We start from the raw sequence: 20,583 nt of genomic DNA on the forward strand, positions 1-20,583 counted from the left end.
TGGATTTTAGATAGCTCCTCCAGATAACGTTGCATATGAAGAAACGGAGAAAACAGTGGGAAGAAAGTTTAAGTCCTGGGGGGAAGAAATAACAAACATTTTTTTCCTTTCTCTTTCCTTCTTTCCTCCCTCCCTCCCTCCCTTCCCTTTTTCTTTTCTCTTTCTTTTTATTTATTTTTTCTTTTTTTTCACAATTTAGATAAAAAGAATACTGCAATGAAAAAAGCATAAACTAAATTAGGCAAAGCGCTGAATAGGATATAGGTGAACCCTACACCAATAGGTTTTTAGGAACATGGAACCACGAGCCCCAAGTTCTTATTGCAGGAAGAACTGGAAGAATGAAAAAGGGTTTTATTTCTGTTTCAGTATCTTTAAAATACTTTCTGCAGGTAGTCCCCTAAGTCACCTGGCTCAGAAAAAAAATCCCCTCACATTCGTAAATCTAAAATGTTTAGATACGCGTTTCAAATAAAGATGCAAACATCAGTATCAAAAGTATTTCATTCAAAGCCAAAGATCTGAACTAACAGAATCCATCTCAAGAGATTTAGCACCCCTTGCTTCCCCCATAGTTCGGGTAGCTACCACGCAGGACCGGGCTTCTGCACCGCTGCGGTCTTAACGCGCCTAGGGCGGCTCAGCTCCAGCTCTCCCAGGGCACCCGCCCCGAGTCTGGGGGCGGGGGCTGTGGAGGTGGTTCCCTTGGAGCACCCAATCATCAGCGAGGCCCGGCGGTGGCGCTAGTGACGCAGGCTGCGCTTCCATCCGCCCTACTGCGGGAGGGTTGTTCGGCTCAGGCCGGCTTGCGAGCTCCGAGCCCGGGGAGTGGGAGTAGGGGGACTTCTAGACCGGCGGGGTGTTGGAGGGCGGCGGGTCGCGGGAAGGGGGAGAGAGAGCATGCGCAGCCCGTTCTGCTGAGGGGAGGGGGGACCCGTGCGCGCGCGCAAGAGCGGGCCGCCTGCGGCCGTGGGTTGAGGGGGCGGTTCCTCGAGTGTCGGCCGCCGGAGGGTGGGCAGGCTGGCGGCAGGTGCCGCCAAGGCCACTGCCGCAGCCACCTCCGGATCCTGGGTCTCCTAGTCCTCCGGTGGTGATGAGCTGGACTCCGTCGGGGGCTGCACCTGCCGGCTGCCCATCACTCCGAGCCTCCCGGCGTGACCTCGGCCTCCTACCGCGCCCGATCTCCGATCTCGGCGTCGCGGGGCAGCCCCTGAGAGGGAGCAAGAGCGGCCTCCTCCACCCCGAGTGGTCACTGGGGGGCCGTGCGGGAAGAGCGCCCGGCTCCCTCCCCTCCCCCGTCTGCTGTCCTCAATGTCTCCCCGGCGGGGAGGGGGCTGCCTGGGAGACGCGCTGAGCGGCACCCCCCGGAGGCCCATCGGCCGCAGGAGCAGCGCCCAGCCCGTCGCCCCGCAGCCTTATCCCGCGGCGGCGGCGGCCTGGAGGAGCAGCGCACCGGCCGCCGCTCCCGGAGCCTCACAGCCGCCGCCGCCACACGGCGCCCGAGGAGAGGGCGGCGGGCGTCCCCCGGGGAAGATGAAGACGGAGGCGGGTGACCACTCCATGATCAACCTGTCGGTGCAGCAGGTCCTGAGCCTCTGGGCTCACGGGACGGTGCTGAGGAGCCTCACGGGTAATTGATGCGCCCGGGGTGGGAACAGGGATGCGGTGCCACCTTTTGCCTCCTTGCTCCATGTAGAGCAGAGGAAGCGCTCCTTGCCGCCCCACCCCCTTGTGCGCCCCTTTGCGAATTCGGGGTCCTAAGTCCTGTCGTGGAAGGTGTTAATTGGATCTACTCCGCGTGGGTTCCGGGGGCGCCGATGCCCACCATCCGTTCCCTGATATTCAGAGACTTCCAAATCTCGGGTGGGTGGGGGAATGAGTATCCACGACCCCTGCCATCTCCCTTGCTGGCGGAGGGCCCCATGGCCCTGCCTTCTGTATAAGCGCGGAACAGCATTGGTGCTGAGACTTTAGGACAGTTAGCTTCTATTTATCCCTGCCTTCCCCCTCGCGCGCACACATTCATACACACACACTCTGCTTTTTGCTGTTTAGATCTTTTGTCTGTTTAGATCTTTTTCTTTCTGGCAAATATCAGATGAATGCAGAACTTAAGTTTCCTGCTCACGATCATTTTGTTTCAACTGTTAATTTTATTTTGGGGGAACATATAGATGACAAGTTGATTATTTGTGGGTCGGGCTCGGCCAAGGTCCAGTGCATTCTAAGCATTTTAGTTTTACCATGTATATCTCTTTCTGCTATTTCCTTTTGTCTGTCTCTCTCGCTCTGGCCTCAAGCTGCTGCCTCTGTGACATTTGATAATTTTGTGTATTTCCCTTCCTTTGTCAAGGCTCTCATGAGGGAATTGGGCTTAACTGCATTAAAGTAATTAACAGGAACTTCTAGTTGTAAAAGTGAGCAATAATAGTCATATTTTTATCAAATTTCTAGGTTTGCTGTGTGAAGAAACTGTAGTTTTGTTAATATGGAAATGCTTATATTGATATAATCTGAGTTCTGAATTTAGAAAATACCCTACAAATATTAGTGTTTCAAGAAAGAGGTTCGTTTGCAATTTGGTGACTCCTCAGTTCCTGATCCTCAGAGAAAAAACTTAAAAACATACTCAGGATTTGATTCTTGAAAATCTGTAAGGCAGCTGATTTTGGTAGAATACTGGTATTTCAAAATGCATTATGTCAAACTGGTAAAGATGAGGGAGGGTATACTACAGATATAACCTGTCTTGACAGGACACATACGTATGTATGTAAGGATGACTTAGAGACTCTCATCTCCTTGAATGTAGAAAGTATAAAATTAGCATAGATTCTTGATTGATTCACGGTGTCCTCACTTTTAAGACATGGTTATTTAACTTGGAGAAAACTGAACTTACATGATGGTTTAAGGTTGGGAACACATTCTGAGTTTTGAAAAACTACATTGACATAAAGACCATTTCATGACTCAACTGAATTTAGGGATAGACTGCCTTATCTTATGGCTTTGCTCATATTTTTTTTCACTGTTAATACTTCAAATGTATTAATTATGTTTTTGAATGAAATGAGAATAAGGAGTTAAGAATACATGTAGATTTGTGTATGTTAATGACTGACTTAGCTCATTGATGAGCATTTAGAAAAAAGTTAACTTTGGGAGACAGAAAATGTAAATGTAACTTACCTCTTGGCTAGATTTGACAATATTTTAAAATATTTACTTTAAGATTCTAATCACTTATCTAGTTACTTCTAGTTCCATAAGTCAGTCATTAGATTAGTAATAGTAGTTTCTCCCAGAGTTAGCTCTTATTATCTCCTAGTACGATCTTAAGAATTGTCAGTTGCTCATTGGACTTTGCCATTTCATAGAGGGTATGCAAAATATCCCAAACTAGGACTGAGGAGAAAATGAAAACTCTTCTAGGAAATAAGTAGAGTGTTAGTATGCAAAATTTTATTTTTTAGAGTAAAAATGGGGAAGGAAATAGATTAGAAATGTTTCACCAGAAGGTAAGTATACCACATGGTAGGAACCACATCATTTCTTAAAAAATGGACTTCAGAAGTGGTAGTATTCTGATGTGGTTCATTATGGCCTCCATACTGGTGACATCTGTAGGTTAATCGTTAGTGAAAATATGCTACCTACCATGCCATTTAGAACTTGGATTATTAAAAAAAAAAACAACTAAAACATAGTTCCCGCTATATGTCAGTTACTTTACATATATTATTTCTAATCTTCAGAGTAACCCTCCAAAGTAGATTTACAAAGAAGCCCGGAGAGGTAAATTAAGTTGCCTCATATCATGTAGCTAGTAAATGGCTGAGCTAGGCTTTCAAAACAGTCTTTGCCTGCAGAATTACTTTTTCCCTTTTTCCAGGATGCTATAGCTACTTCTTCTTTACCCTCCTCAGACAATGAATTGCTTCCTTCTGTTACTTCTCCTTGTATATGCTTTTTAATTATATCTTTCAATTACATTATAATTTTTATTTATCTCTTCTAGACTGTGAGATTTTTGGGTGTGGAGTCAATGTCTTAATCACTGCATTCTGGAACCTTAGCATTACAGTTCCTGATACATAGTAAATGCTCAATATATCTTAATTATTTTTTAAAATAATACCTAACAGTTGCATGATTAAAACATTCTAGTTGCATTATTTTTCAGCTACATCTTTTGGAGGAAATATGCTGTTAACTAGGGGATGAGATGTTTCAGTAACTTTTATAAATAATTGTCATACCTTTAAAACATGTGCCTTTTTGTGTAGTTAACCATACTTTCATGTATTTTATTTAATCTTTTCAACAATCTTGAGAGAATATTTATCTTTATTTTATACATTTGGATTTTGAAATGAAGAGTAATTTGCTTGTCTGATAGCTAGTAAGTTAAGAATTATTACAATTTTTCAAATTATGATAATATATTATTAGGTCAGAAGCTATTTTTTGTCTTCACAATAAACTTGTAAGAGAAACAGGTATTAGAAAGGAACATAGCCCTGGCTGGTGTAGCTCAGTGGATTGAGCGCAGGCTGCAAACCAAAGTGTCGCAGGTTCGATTCCCAGTCAGGGTACATGCCTGGGTTCCAGGCCACGACCCCCAGCAACTGCACATTGATGTTTCTCTCTCTCTCTATCTCCCTCCCTTCCCTCTCTAAAAATAAGTAAATAAAATCTTAAAAAAAAGAAAGGAACATAGTAGAGAACCAGACTGATTTGGATTCAAGAAATGACTGATGAATTTATAGAAATCTGATTAACAGGAATTCTAGTTAATTAAAAAGGAATGTGATCTCATCTTTATTTTCCTATACAAACTAATGGGTGTGATTTTTTTCTTCTTTTTGGCATCTATCTGATAGATGAAGGAGAAGTAGGAAAAATTTTATATTGACCTTTTAATCTTAGAAACCAACCTTTAGAAATCAGTCTTGACTATTACTTTGATAGAAATAAATGTTTAAAAAGTGATAATAGAACCAGCTTAACATTTTAGAACTAGAAGTTATGTAGTTCAACTGCTTCATTTTAGAAATATCAAATGTCACACTCAAGTGATGTGGCAGGGATCAAAATGTTACTTAATGTTAGAGGCTGGACTGCAACTAACCTTCCCTGACCCTTAGGTCTGTGCCTTTTCCTTTTGTTCCACGTAGCTTTTTTTTTCCAGGAAGGTCTGTTGGATGATTAATCTTAATGTATTTAAGAATAGCCTGGTAAGTATTGCAGTGTTTGTCCCAGTGAGCCCAAGGATGTGACCGGAACTGTTAGGTTGGTCAAAAAGTCCATTTCTTTTTTTCCATAAAATCAAAGACACAGTTTTCATTTTTATCAGTAACTTTATTGATTTAGATATTTTGGGTATGTTGGTTCTTTCCCCTGTGGTAGAACATTGATTGTTCTCAATGTCTTGATTTGATCACTATCAACTCCAATTGGTCTACCCGACTGTTCAGCATCATCCAGGGAGAAATCTCCATCCAGCCTGAAACTTCTCAAACCACTTTTGACATGATCAGTCACAATACCTTCTCCATACTCTGCATAAATCTTTTTTTTTTTGCATTTCAGTTGTGTTTTTACCTTTCTTGAAATAATAAAGCATAATATGCCAAAAATATTGCATGTTTTCTTCCACCTTCACTATTTAAATGGCTACACAAAAATTTGCCAATTTTGATAAGTTTTTTTAAAAATGCATGCTGATATGACAGCTGTCACAATACAATCTTAACAAAATTGTTTCAAATGAAGTTAAAAGACACCTAAGTGCTACTAGAGCCACCTTATGGAAAAAAACAAACGGACTTTTGGGCCAACCCAATAATTTCTGTCTAGCTTAATAAAAGATACTAGAAAATGCAAGAATTGTTGAATAATAATGCTTTCTAAATTTTTAAGTTGCTTTTGCGTATTGAAAGTTAGTGATCCATATTTATTATATATTCAGTTTTAGAAATCTTACGAAGTTCAGGCTGCTATTTATTTTTTCTTCCTCATAGAAGACACTAGGATTGGCACTCTGTATAGAGCAGATTAATATTCAGAGACCTCCTCTCTGTCACCACTGACAAAGTTCTCTTCTGAATCCATCACTTTCCAAAGTGTATGCTTCATAGGATTCCTAAATTGTTAACTGGGTATAGGTCAAATGTGTCTTTAACTCACGATAGACATAAATATTGGCTTTCTTTCTCAAATAGTTTTTCTTTCTCTGAATTACTCTAAATACCCTGCCCCCTCAATCTAAAATTAGAGTCAGTATGTGTATACTCTTTCAGTTTCATGGGTTACTTGATTTCCTTGTTTTTAAAAAAAGTGATCTACAGTAGAATGTATTCTTTTGCTTTTCCTTTGTTTTGCTCTACCTTTATTTTCCCAACTTTGTGTTCTGACCAAAACTTGGTTTAGAGAAGAATTTTTTTTACTTAGAAATAGGCAGGATTCTTAAACCCCTGGATAAACACAGGTCCAGGCTGGTGTCGGGAAAGGGATAATTGGTCCCTGAGAAAAAAAAGACAAAGGCCGACTTTAGGCTCATCTCCTCTCTCAGTGGCAGTAGCAAAGGTGGGGGCAGGTGCTGCGCTCTTTTTATCAGTAATATAAGCATTGGGAGGCTGAGAATTATAACAGGAAGGAAGGAATCATCTCAGTGTATGTATATGTGTGTTTATGTTTATAATATGCATACATATACACTATTATAGTTCCCTTTTAGATTTATAGTTACTAAGCCACTTTAGTGTTAATATTGTCAACAAAAAAAGAGAAAGAAGAAAAATAGCATCTACTATACATACTTGGAATTATTCACACATGCTAGGAAAGCCAGTGCCTTCCTTTCCTAGTGCTTCCAAGCAGGTTTGCTTCTTATTCACAGTTATGTTAAATTCCTCTTCCTAAATGCTTTATTATTGGAGGTGAGTTTATGTAGATAAAATTATTTCAAATGGCCACTTATAGGTATTTATGTTTTGTAAATGTAGCTTTAAAAACAAGTACTACTTTTCAATATTGTACTGGACCCCAAAATTTACTGTTTCTGAAATACATGTGAAAAAGTCCTGTATTCTTTTGTGGTACAGAGCCAGTTAATAAGTACTGGTATGATTTGTACTTTATAGAAGTTTGCTTTCTGGAAGGTTGTATATCTTATTGAGAATGAAGCTACTGTAATTTTTTAAAAATTAGAATTTTCATCTTCAGATTTTTAAAGTTCTCATTTCATTATCTTTGAATCATACATCCATATCCTCTGGCAATACTAAGTCTAAGGCCCCAATGACATGTTTTAAATCTAAAGCAATTTCTGGATAAGTCTTAGGATTGTCTAAGCTATGATTTTGATGTTTTAATAATTAATAGTTAACTATCAGAAAATAAATTTATCTTTGCTTTGTTGAGGTGTGATAGGCTAATTATTTATTTTTAATGATTGAAATATTTTAACAATAGAAATCATAGAGTGGACAGAGGCAGCCACAACACAGTTGAGAGTTCTTATTAGACTCTCAAACTCCAGTGACCTAAGCAAAGTAGATGAAGCTTGAAACAGGTTTTTCGCCAAATTTCATGCAAGTAGGAAGAACCAGTCTTTTACCTGGATCCAATTGCTTTTGTTCTTATAATATAAATCTTGGAGGATAACCTAGGAGCATGTTATGTGCTTATTGTAATAAGACTGGGAAGAATGAAAATAGTTTTCTGAGGGATATATATATAGATGGCTGGATCAATTAACATGACCTTGTAACATACCCAGTATCTCTTTTCACTTGATATGCAGTCTCAATGTTTGAAGGTAAATCAGTTTTCTAAGTTTATTTTATAATCCTGACATAGCTTTGTAAATAATTCTTACATTAAAAAACTCATTTTCAGGGTTTCAGTACTGAGGGAAGAGAGTGACACATTCCTTTTTTAGAAATTTTTACTGTTAGTAGTTAACAACATTGAACACTTTTTAGTGTGGTAGGCATTGTTATGAGACTGTTGCATGTGTTATTTTATTTGATCCTTGTGATAATCCTGTGAGTGAGGACCATTATTGAATCCATTTTGTAAAGTAAAGAAACTGTCATAGACAATTTTCTTGCCCCTGTTTACAGAGAGTATCATGCAGGACTTGAAAAAATTATCAGTCACTCCAATTCAGCAAACATTTGAGTAACTACAGTGGACATGGTGCTGTCAGAGATACGATAAATAATACATCATGACTTTTCTAGGAGACTTATTATCTAGTGAATATGAATTTACAAGTCTTTATATTATTTATTCTTGGGTAACAATTTACCCCAGAATGTAGAAGCTTAAAACAAGACATTCATTTTTTCACAGTTTTTGATGCTTAGGAATCTGGGAATGGTTTTGCTGGTTCTGGCTCAGCATCTTACAGTGTTAACAGTCAAGCTGTCAGTCTAGACTGCAGTTTCTGCACACTTGACTAGTGCTGCAGGCCCAGCTGGCCTCCAGGCACATTCATGTGCTGTTGGCAAGAGCTGTGAGTCCTCACCATGTGGGCCTCTTCACAGAGCTGCTCATAACATAGCTTTTGCCATAGCAGATGATCAGGGAGAGAAACTAGAACGGAAGTCACAGGGTCTCTCGTAATCTAATCTTGGAAGTGTCTTTTGGGAGTCATATACCATCACTTCTGTACTCTCTTGGTCACCCAGACCAGCTCTGGTGTGGTGCCCAGGGGACTCTACCAGGATGTGAATATTGGATGAGGGTCACTGGGGCCTCCTAGAGCCTGGCTACCACAGCCTTAAAGGTAGAAGCAGGGAGAAGGGAATGAGGCCCTGAAAGGGGAGACTGGAGGTAACATAGTGGGCGAGACTATGAAGCATCTGTAAGAGAAACAGGTATCTAGAAAAAAACAAAAACCATCTTGATAAATTGAAGAATTATACTAAAAAGCAGTCAGTGTTCTAGCATTTTCAAGGGTTAATCTTGTTGGCTATTTCTTGATCTTAAGTCATGTGTCAGTCTCTGGTAAATACTGATAAGCAAAGATGAAAATATCTATTGTTGCCCGTAAGCAGCTCATGGTCTAGAGACACTGACTAACCATCAGGTTAAATAATACTTTTGTGGCTTGTTGAGTTCAGAGAGGACCAGGTAGAGGGATTTTGAAGGCAACAGAAGAGGTAGAGAGTAGAGAAAGAACCTGTTTATTGGATGATGGAGAGAAAGGGGAGGTGAACTGCTCAAAGGATGGTTAAAAGTATTACTTGAATAATTATGTCCAGCTAAGATGTTTTTATCAGTAATCTGAAACTGGATTTTCATTATAAAATTCTCTCCCTTTCCACCCCCTACCATGTATTACTTTAGAGTGGGAGTGTCAAACTCATTCTCACTGGGGGCCACATCAGGCTCGCAGTTGCCTTCAAAGGGCCAAATGTAATTTTAAGACTGTATAAACGTAACTACTCCTTGACAGTTAAGGGAGAGCTGGGCACTGCCGCCAGGTAGAAACAAGGTGCCGGGCGGATGCAACCAGGTGTACGGCTAGATTCGGGGCTTGTGATTGCCACCTGTGCTTTAGAGGCTCCGACATGATTTCTAAGCTTTGCTACATATTGGAATCACCTGGGGATGGTTAAAGGCACAGATCTAGGGTCTCAGCCCATGTCTATGGAATTACGATCTTTGAGAACAGAAGCTAGAAACTATTGGGTTGGTCAAAAAGTCTGTTAGTTTTCTCTGTAAAATAAAAAACACGTTTTTCATTTTCACCGATAACTTTATTGATTTAAATATTTTGAGTATGTTGACTATCTCCTGCTATTGGCTTCTGGTGGGTAGAGGCCAGGAGTGCTGCTGAACATCTTCCAATGCATATTTGGCCAAAATGTCAATAGTAACCAAGAAACTTCACAAACTACTTTTGGCATGTTTGATCAGTCGCAGCATCTTTTCCATTCACTGTATAAATCTTTTTCTTTTTTTTTTTTGCTTTTCAGTTGTGTTTTTAACCTTCCTTGAAATGAAAAGGTATAATATGTTGAAAATGTTGCATATCTTCTTCCATGTTCAATATTAAAATAGCTGCACAAAAGTCAACAATTCTGATAAGTTTTTTTAATGCATGCTGATATGACAGCTGTCACAGTACAATCTAACAAAATTGTTTCAAATGAAGTTAAAAACAACTAAGCACTACTAGAGCCATCATAAGGAAAAAACTAAACAAACATCAGCCAACTCAATACCATTTTAACTAGCTTTTCAGGTGATTTTGTTATTGAGGGTTCAAGGCTTGGGAACACCTGATTTTTAAAAATAAGCTTTTTGTGATCAATTGGTAGCTATGTAGAATATATAATGCATGTTAATATGGAGTATTTAGTATAGTTAAAAACTTATTAAAATTTCATTTTAAATGATTCATATATTTCCAAGTCAATGCTATACCAGTTTTTTTTAAGCGACTGTCTTTTAACGTTAGGGTTATATCTTTTAAACATGTTTATTTCTATAAACTATTAGCTATAGATAATAATTCTCTTTAAATAATTGTATTTAAAAAATTCTAGACAGCCCCGGCTGGTGTAGCTCAGTGGATTGAGTGCAGGCTGTGAACCAAAGGGTCACCGGTTTGATTCCCAGTCAGGGCACATGCCTGGGTTGGGGGCCTGGTCTCTAATGGGTGCCACATGAGAGGCAACCACACATTGATGTTTCTCTCCCTCTCTTTCTCCCGCCCTTCCCCTCTCTCTAAAAATAAATAAATAAAATCTTTGAAAAAAACTCTAGACAGCTTATATTAAGCCTGAAGTTTATGGGAGGATTATAACACTATTTATGCAAATATTTACATATGAGCAGCTATTGGAATTTCCCCCATAGTGTAATATGGGTTCTGCTACATTTCTCTATGCAAATAAAGAGTCTAAATAAGCACTAGGATCCTTGAGCTTGTAAGTCAAGAACCTGAGTTTTATTTTTGAATGCTCCTAATTAGCTTTTGTACTCCAGACAAACCACCTATTTCCAAGGCCTGGGTTTTCTCATCCATAATACAACCCAATTCCAGCAAGTTTCATGTTGAAAGCTGATTTGGACATTTTAAAGAATTGAGAAAAAGTTTAGAGATTTTACTATGAGCTAAGAAAAACATTTATATTTGCATATAAACTTGTTTAATCTTTAAAAATAAACTTTTTATTGGGGATTTATTCATATCTTTAATATGGGAATTCATAGGTTGAGGTTTAGGACCTAGAAAACCTTTGTTTTCCAGTACCATAGAATATTTCTTAGAATTAGGCCTTCTTAAAATTTGGTTTAGGAGACTGGATTCAGTATTTGAAGATCCCTTCCAGTTCTGAAGTTATGTTATTTTTTAATCCCAGTGTGGGGTTAAAAAATAAAACTGCTCACTCAGGATTACTGTCAATAACACCTAAGAGGTGACTGTTCTTCACAGTGCTTGTGCATTACTTGCTTAGTTTTTCTGGTTGTGCTTTTATTTTCAGATCTGCCATTCATTTGGTCTCTTAGGTGGATTTAATTTTAGGAATTTGTTATATTGGGAGTTTCATTATAAGTTCTGTTCATTGGTGTAAAAGTTCATTTTTCAGTATTCAGTGTAAATATCTTTTAGAAATCTTGTGCCATGAAATTGTAAAACATTATCATTTGCTGAGTTTTTTTTTAGGTCAGTGACTAAAATGTGTTGTAAAATGTATAATTTAAGATGCTTGAGAGCATACAAGTAATAACAATTAAAACTGTGGTATAATTTTATAGTAGATTCATATTCTGACTTTAAAACCTTATACTTTTGTAACTGAGTAATCAGTTATGAGGAAAAACAAACTGAATGGCATCTTTAGGAAGATAGTTGCTATGGCTTAAATATGGAGAAATTTTTGAACTATTTTAAATAAATTAACCTTATTTCCATAAAAATTAATATTTAGATAGTTTTAAATTAAAAACTTGTTTTTGTAAGAGTCTTATTATTCAATGATGAGTACTGCAATTTATAGTTTGAAATTACATAATTAGCTTTAAGAGAGATAATATATTAAAATAGAGAGATAATATATTGTGACCTCTTGAAGAGGTCACAATTAAATTTAAAGCGTAGTGTTTTTGCACTTTTTTAAAGAAGCACAAGAAGACCACTATTACATATTGAAAACAGCTTAACTTTTTATTAAATGAAGTTTTAAGTGCAAAGACAGCAACTTATTTTGAAATGTGATTAAAATGTTAGAATGATTAAAAATAAGAAAACATGTTTTTTATGTTTACCTTCTTTGTTATTCATTGTTTGTTACTTCTTTGTTACTCAGGATTCCATGTAGTAGTATATTTCTTCTGTCTGGAGAACTTCATTTAATATCTTTTGTTGCACAGGCCAGTTGGCAGTTAATTCTCCCAACTTTTCTCTTTTTGGATAAAAAGTCTTTATTTCACTTTCAGTTTTGAAAGGTATTTCTCTTGAATATAGATTTCTGGCTCTACAGTTTTTTTTTCCTTTCAGTATGTTTTAAAAATGCCACTCTACTGTGTTCTGGTTTAATAGTTTCTGATGAGAAGTTTGCTGTACTTTTTATCTTTGTTCCTCTGTGTCTATTATGTCTCTTTTCCTCTAGCCTTCAATATTCTTTCTTTATCTTTGATTTCCAGTTATTTTGCTGTGGTACATCTAGGGGTGTGTGTGTGTGGTTTATTTTTGTTTCATTGTTTTTGATTCTTTGGGAGGCCTTTACCTTGCTTGGATTCCTTCAGTCTTAGTTGTGGTTTGTTATCTTTTGTTATTTTTAGAAAATTTTCAGCCACTTTCTTCACATATTTTCCTTCTCCATTTGGGACTCCAGTTATGTTAAACCATTTGAAATTGTTCCATAGATCTTGGATGGTTCCTCTTCTTTCCTCTCCTGTTGCATTTCAGTTTGAATAATTTCTGTTGATGCATCTGTAAGTTCACCAGTTATTGCTTAGCTGTGTCAAGTCTACTGGAGAGCTCATTAAAGGAATTCTTCATCTCAGATAATATTTTTTGTTGTATTTTTTAAAAATTTTTACTATTTCCATTTGTCTTTTTCTTGGAATTTCTCTCTCTCTACTGGAATATCTTATCTGTTCACATGAGTTGCCCATGTAATTATAGTTATTTTAAAGTCTTTGGTTGTTCTAAAATCTGGGTCATCTCTGGGTCCAGTTTTGTTGATCACTTTACTTCTTAACAGTGGATTGTTTTTCCCATTTTTTAGTATGTTTCATAATTTTTATTAAACGTGGGACTTTGTATGCAAACAGTAGAGACTGAGGTATGTAGTATTTATGCCAGCAAATGGGCTGCTTCTTCTGTTAGACCAGAAGTGTGAAGTGTTGATTTAATCTACTCAGGAGTAATCTGAATTTGAGTTTTGCTGTTGTTATGGTTACCTTCAGCGTACCACATGCTTTAAATCCTTTAGAAATTGTTGTTGCCTTGTCTTTAGGGTAGGAACTAGGTGCTGCAGGGTAATTCTCAGTGGTAATGCTTCATGTCAGGTTTTAGCTATCTCTGCATGCCTGTCTCTGCACAGAAGGGCTGTCTGTCCATGCACTTCCCTTCCTTCAGTGGCAGACTACTCCTGTTACTTGTTACTTAGTGTTAGGCTCATGATGGGGGCAAGAGGATTTCTCCGCTGTCCTGATCCAATTTTAGTCTATGGCAAGCTCAGTGTATTAGGGTCTTGAGAATTGGACTATCAGTATTTTTGCCTTTCAGAACCATGGTAGCCACACTGTTCCCTGTATCTGAAGCCTTGTCTGCTTCTTGTCATCTTCTCTTATTCAAAGCAAAAGACTTAAGCTATCAGGTGAGGGCAGCCTCAGGATGACCAGAGCGTTTACAGTTTCATATTCTCCATCCCATATAATTCCATGATTTGGTCAGTATGTCTTAGAGCAGTTATTTCTCACTCTTGGCTATGCACAAGAGTCACCTGGGGAACTTGAAAAACTTCTCATGCCCAAGTACATCGGAATTTCTGGGGGTGGTATTTTATTTAGCTCTGCCAAGTCATTCCAACACATAGCCAAGGCCGAGAGCCATTAGCTGAGAGCATCCACTCCCCATTTCTCACCCTCATTCCATCTCCAATACATTTATAATTTGGTTAATCTTGTTTATTTTTTAAAATTCTGGTGTAACAGTGTATTCTCTTGCAATGATTCCTTGATATTCCTCCTCCTGGCTCGGGACTCCCACAGTATCCCATAATATCAGCTGCATACTGTGGTCTGAAGAACCTGAGGTATTAGAATATATACCATTAAGGTATCATTAATTAAACACCCCAAGTGTCAGCTCCTGATAATATATGAAAGTTCCATAATAGTAATTTTCAATAGGGTGTGGGACAACTCAGCCCCCCTGGGACATATATCAAAATCATCTAGATCAGAAATCAGCAACTTTTTGTAAAGGACTAGTATTCAACATATTTAACATATAGTAATTGCAGTAAATATTTTTGGCTTTGCTGGCCATATGGTCTCTGCCAAAACTACTCAACTTTGCCACTGTAGCATGAAAAAAGCCATAGAAAACATGAATTAACGTGCTTTGAAATACTGTTTTTCAGTTTTTTCAACCATTTCAAAATGTGAAAAACATTTTTAGCTTACAGACTGTACAGAAACAGGTTGTGAGCCAGGTATAGCTTGTGGGCCCTATCTGCGGCTGAACCCTGATCTGGGGACTTTTTCAGACATAACTGCATTATCTTCCTGAGAATCTAATAAGCCAACTCTGTGAGATATAGCCCCAAATTGAGAAGTCAAATTGAGAAGTCAGACTGCTGTTTGAAATGAAGGAGAGCAAGTTGCACACCTTAAGATTTTCTAGAATGAAAAAAAAGTTTGAGATATTGATATAACCTAATTTGAACATGGATTACTTAAATATGTAATGTGGACCACTTCTGTAAGGAAGATAAAAAATTATGAACAGCCCCCAAATAGTCTTACTAGTATGGTATCTTCAGCTTGAGGCCTAGAGAATGTTGAATACATAGTAAGTTTTTAGTATCTACTTGCTAACAATACCAAAGGGTTAGATACTCTACAGAGGATTAAAAATATATTTAGTGTTTGTTTAATAAGATACACTCCTTATTTTTTTTAAATTGTATTTTATTGACTATGCTATTACAGTTGTCCAAATTTTTCACCTTTTGTCCCCCCTCTGCCCAGCACCCCTTACTCCCTCAGGCAGTCCCCCCACCAGTGTGCATGTCCATGGGTCTTGCATGTAAGTTCTTTGGCTACTCTATTGCCTGTCAAACTTTACACCCACATGGTTATTCTGTAACTACCTATTTGTACTTCTTAATTGTGGCAGATACTGGCCAGCAGTATCTGCGGCTGCTGAGAATGCTCCAGAGAGAGATACGAGAGAAATACACACGGACTACTGAGTCCTGTGGAGGAATGGGGACAGCACGGCCACTCTCTCTAAAGATGGGAGATCGCCCCGAGCCACTGCCTGAGTAGGATTTTATTAGGTAGTATTGGGTAGGAACATGGATACAGCTTATTAACCATAGTCTAATGGTGAAGATCAAATAGATAGATAACATTCAAAGGGCTAAAAAGGGCCCCCACTGAGTTGGGGTCTTATCACCTAAAAAACTACAGAACTTAAGAGGCTAAATTCATTTCCTGCCCAGGCCTTCATAATCTAATTAAGAGCATCCTCAGCAAGCAGGTTTCACAGGATCTTGCATATTCCTTTTTCAGGTCTGATCATGCTGGGAAGCCCTCAGTCCCCAGTGTGGATTGCACCACCCCTTGTTATTGTTATAGGCTTGAGTTGGGCAAAGGAGACAAAGGCAACCGGGAGATTTGGTTGTCTCGCAGGCAGAATGATGACTAGGCTTTGTCAAAGCCGGGGGGTGGGGGTTGATCACCCCCTCTTTTCCACAGCCCCCTGAATCTTTCCCTGAGGGCCTTCCCATGTGATCATGCCTGGCTTAGATCCATTCTCCTCTGAGGAATGTTCCCCATCATTGGCTAACCGACCAAGCAATGGGGACCAGGCAAGGACCAGACAGTGTTCCTGCCAGGGAGATAAGCTTGTTTCCTTAGTGTCTCCTGGTCTGGAGATCTCCCACTCAGCCTTAGCCACGGGGGGTTACAGCTCCTGAAAGCAGGCAGGGTGGTTCCCAACACTTAATCCCCTCACCACTCCCCCTATTCCTCCACATCCCCTCCCATATGGCAACCAACAAAACACTCTTTGTATCCATGATTCTGTCTCTGTTCTTCCTGTTTGCTTAGGTTGTTTTTTTAGATCCAATTGTTGATAGATATGTATTTATTGCCATTTTATTGTTCACAGTTCTGATCTTTTTCTTAAATAAATCCCTTTAACATTTCATATAATAATGGTTTGGTGATGCTGAACTCATTTAGCTTTTTCTTGTCTGGGAAGCTCTTTATCTGCCCTTCTATTCTAAATGATATCTATGCTGGCTGTAGGTCCCTGCTTTTCATGACTTTGAATATTGCTTACCAATCCCATCTAGCCTGCAAAGTTTCTTTTGAGAAATCAGCTGACAGTCTCTATGGGAACTCTCCTGTATGCAACTAACTTCTTTTCTTTTGTTGCTTTTAAGATCCTGTTTTTATCTTTATTCTTTGGCTTTTAATTATGATGTGTTTTGGAATGGGACTCTTTGCATCCATCTTCTTTGGGACTCTCTGTGCTTCCTGAACTTGCATATCTTATTTCCTTCACCAAATTAGGGACATTTTGTTTAATTATTTTTCAAATAGTTTTCCAATTTCTTGCTCTTCTTTTCTCCTTCTGGCACCCCTATGATGCAAATATTGGACCTCTTGAAGTTGTCCCTTAGGCTGCTTATTCTATCCTCATTTTTTTTAGATTCTTCGTTCTTCTTGATGCCCTGATTGGTTGTTTTTTGCTTATGTTTCATATCATTGATGTGAATCTCAGTTTCATCCGCTTTACTGTTGTTTCCCTGTAAATTGTTCTTTATTTCAAAAAGTGTGTCTTTCATTTTTGACTGAATCTTTTCTATGCTGCTGAAGTCCTCACAAAGTTCCTTGAGCATCCTCATAACTAGTGTTTTGAACTCTACATCTGATAAATTGCTTATTTCCATTTCATTTAGTTCTTTTTCTAGAGTTTTGATCTGCTCTTTCATTTGGGCCATGTTTCTTTGTTTCCTTGTTTTGGCAGCCTCCCTGTGTTTGTTTCTATGTATTAGGTAGAAGTGCTTTGACTCTGTGTCTTGGTAGTGTGACCTAATGTAGTAGGTGTTGTATAGGATCCTGTGGCACATCCTCCTCTGTTATCCAAGCTAGGTGCTTTGTGTGGGCTGAGTATTCCCTCCTCTTGTAGTTGAGCCTTGGTTGCTGTTGGCAGATCAATGGGAGGGATTTCCCCAGGCCAGTCAGTTGCAAGGGTTGGCTGTGACCACTTACCACCAACCTTTGCCCTCTGTAGAGGATCATCTGTGTGGGGCAGGGTTGTGGTGCTCCCAGGTGGTCTGTAGCTGTCCACTGGGTATGTCGGTCCTGGTTTTTCCCAGGTGATGCAGGCCAAGGTTAGCCCCCACTGGTGTTTGCCTGGGCCACCCTTCCTGAGCTATAAAGCAATCTGAGATGGCTGCTACTTGTGCTGGGCTTGTAGATTCCCAGGCAAGCCAAGCTGTGAATCAGTGCAGTGCCTGGGGCTCACTGAGGCCAGCTGTCACTTGTTTGATAGGATTTAGGAAGTTGCAAAGCATGAGCCAAGACTAGTGATTCATATGGAAAAGCAGCTTGGGTGGGGTGGAGTCCCTGGGAATCTCTGAGGCAGGTCAAACACTGTTAGCCAGGTTCATTAGGAGTCTCAGATACGGTACTAACCTGCCGGCTCAGTCTCGATGAATGTGGTTTCTTTAATTCTGTAGTTGTCAGAATCCCATTCAACTTAACTTCTGGTGGTTCTAAATGATGTCTTTTCTATATTTTAGTTGTAATTTTGTTGTGGTTGTGCAAAGTGGGGAGTCACGTGTGTCTATGCCACCATCTTGACCAGAAGTTCTGTTTCCTTGTTTTATGACTTTTAGATTTTTTAAAAATAAAAACCTCTATGAACCTGTAGCATAAAGTAGTGATTTCTGTCTCTATTGCATGTCATGATTATTTGTTAGAGTTGATTAAAAACATGGTATTTTAGGTCCTACCTCCAGAGAGTTTTAGTTGCTTTATGGGTAATTTACATGAGCTGTCTGGGTTGAAAAACCTTTGGCTTTGATGAATTATAGAATGAAAAACTATTTTTTAAAGACAGTATATTTGCAGTAAAAAGCATTTAAGGCAGGTTGGTAAAAATAAATAATAAGGAATATAGCTCTGGCTGACGTGACTTAGTGGATTGAGCACCAATCTGTGAACCAAAGGGTTGCAGGTTCAATTCCCAGATCAGGGCACATGCCTGGGTTGCGGGCTGGCTCTCCTGCAGGGGGTGCATGAGAGGCAACCACACATTGATGTTTCCCTCTCTCTTTCTCCCTCTCTTCCCTGTCTAAAAATAAATAAAATCTTAAAATATATATATATATATACACACAATATTATTCATCTCCTATCTTATCTTTAAAAGATAACCATTGTTAAATCTTTTGTTTATTTATACATTTTATGTACATACATAAACATAGTTTTTTAAACAAATAGGATCAAACAATATGTACCATTTTGACTTGTTTTAACTTAGTTAATATATTCTAGACATCTAGGAAAGTTCATTTGTCATACATAATAACTTTTCCAAGGATTAAAATCAAAAGCACAGAATATAATTTCTGAGTGAGTTGGCAACCAGGGCTGATGACAGATGCAGATTACAAGCAGGACTATTTCTGGTATTGTTTGGAGGCTGGAACAAATTACCTCTCCTACCTCTTATCCCTGTAAAAAGTAAACAAACACACTGCAAAAATCCAGGCAAAACTAGTTTAAGATGAAGATTATGGACAGCCTTGAATAGGGAAAAATAACCAGGGCGTCATAAGATATGCCCAGGCAGAAAGGATATTTCTTCCATGTAATTAAAGCAATTGTATGGATGGCATGCTTCAGGATTTCCATTCTTTGCATTGTGTTTTTAAAATTTTGCTTTGTATTTGTTTAGCACCAGCAAAGGCTCCCTCTAGCTTCCTCCTTTCCTTGTTGCTTTATTGCCAGAAGCTTGGATTAGGAGTGGTATAGATGGAAAGAAAAACCTGTGGGCCTCTCTCTGTATGTTCAAGTTAGCTGTAGGATCTAGATAGTTAAAGGAAAGGTTGTGATATTTAACTCCTATCCTCTTAGTACTTATTCTTCCTCTAAGGTTTTTGAGCCTCTCTTTTGGCTCTAAGGATCCTGCATTCTTTTCACCTGAACTAACACAGTAGGTTTCCTGAGTTTGCCAATAGTGAGTAGAATTTGGACTGACTTGTTTATCCAGAGTAGATCAAGATATTCGGAGGCTCTGTTCATCGACAGGGTTGTGTTAAAATATCAGGTAATTGTAAATAATAGTAATAACATGAAACCTAAATTCATTGCACATATTTTCAATGGAGTTTAATTTTTTTCTTGATAAATAGCATGATTTTTTTAGAAAAGAGAAAGAAACATAAAAGTAAATTTGAGTTTAGGTACTTTGTACTCAGTCAAGTTTAGAGATAATCCTGGACTGGTCATTAGAAGACCATTTAAGATTCCATTTTAGTTGTATAATTCTTTGATATCTTAGGGTTTTATAAAACATTAATTTTAAAATTTACTTCTAATTATTATGATAGGTAAATTTATTGTTGAGGTCAATAGCTATATAGTCAGTAAGCAAAGAGTATTACTTGATAGTGTCAAATAATCTCACAGTGTGAGAGTATAGTGTGAAATATAAGTCAAGAAATTTATATTCTACTAGTATTACAAGAACAACAAAGAAAACTGCTTCTGGGGGTTTGGCCTGATAAGCTGTTAGAAGTGGTCTTAGGATACAAGGCAAATTGTTGACTTATTAGGATTACATTCTGTTGCAGAGCCTTTCCTTTTCTTAGAGCATCACCTCCCTCCACAGCAAATGATTACTCCCTTATGTTCTCTATTAGGTTCACTTTGGAAAATTATATCTTTTTAATACAAATTTTATCTTCTGAGCAAGGTAAGCCTTTTTGTCTTTAATGCATTTATTATAAGTTGAAGCCATTTGATTGAGAGTAATAGCACTAAAGCACTATTTCCCTGAAAACTAGAAGAGAAAAAAACTTTTAAAAGGCAAGCTTTGTCTATTTTTCCTTAATCACCAGCATCTATCTCTTACACCATTGAGAAGCATGCATGGTGCTTTATTGTACATAGAAAGATGTATCAGGTGTCTCCCATGAAATGATTTTGAATGATGTGAGTTCATTCTAAGTGTCAGTTCTTAAGAATTTGGTATCTTCCTTCTTTTTCTTAAACAAAATTTACTTTTTTGAAGATAATTGTAGATTTACATGCAATTGTAAGAAATAACAGAGAGATCCTATGTACTCTTCACCC

General features: G+C 38.4%; 1 protein-coding gene across 1 annotated transcript in view; it reads left to right on the forward strand.

The window, feature by feature from the left end:
- Positions 1–791: 791 nt before the first annotated feature.
- TMEM170B (transmembrane protein 170B) overlaps positions 792–20,583 on the forward strand; it is a 41,342-nt gene continuing 21,550 nt past the window's right edge. Inside the window, exon 1 of the mRNA XM_045847095.1 lies at positions 792–1,630. Coding sequence (XP_045703051.1) covers positions 1,312–1,630 — 319 coding nt within the window. The 5' untranslated portion in view covers positions 792–1,311. The remainder of the gene's footprint in view (positions 1,631–20,583) is intronic.

Source organism: Phyllostomus hastatus, unplaced genomic scaffold (genome assembly GCF_019186645.2).
Source record: "Phyllostomus hastatus isolate PE091 unplaced genomic scaffold, TTU_PhHast_1.1 phas_contig_524, whole genome shotgun sequence".
Lineage (NCBI taxonomy): Eukaryota > Metazoa > Chordata > Mammalia > Chiroptera > Phyllostomidae > Phyllostomus > Phyllostomus hastatus.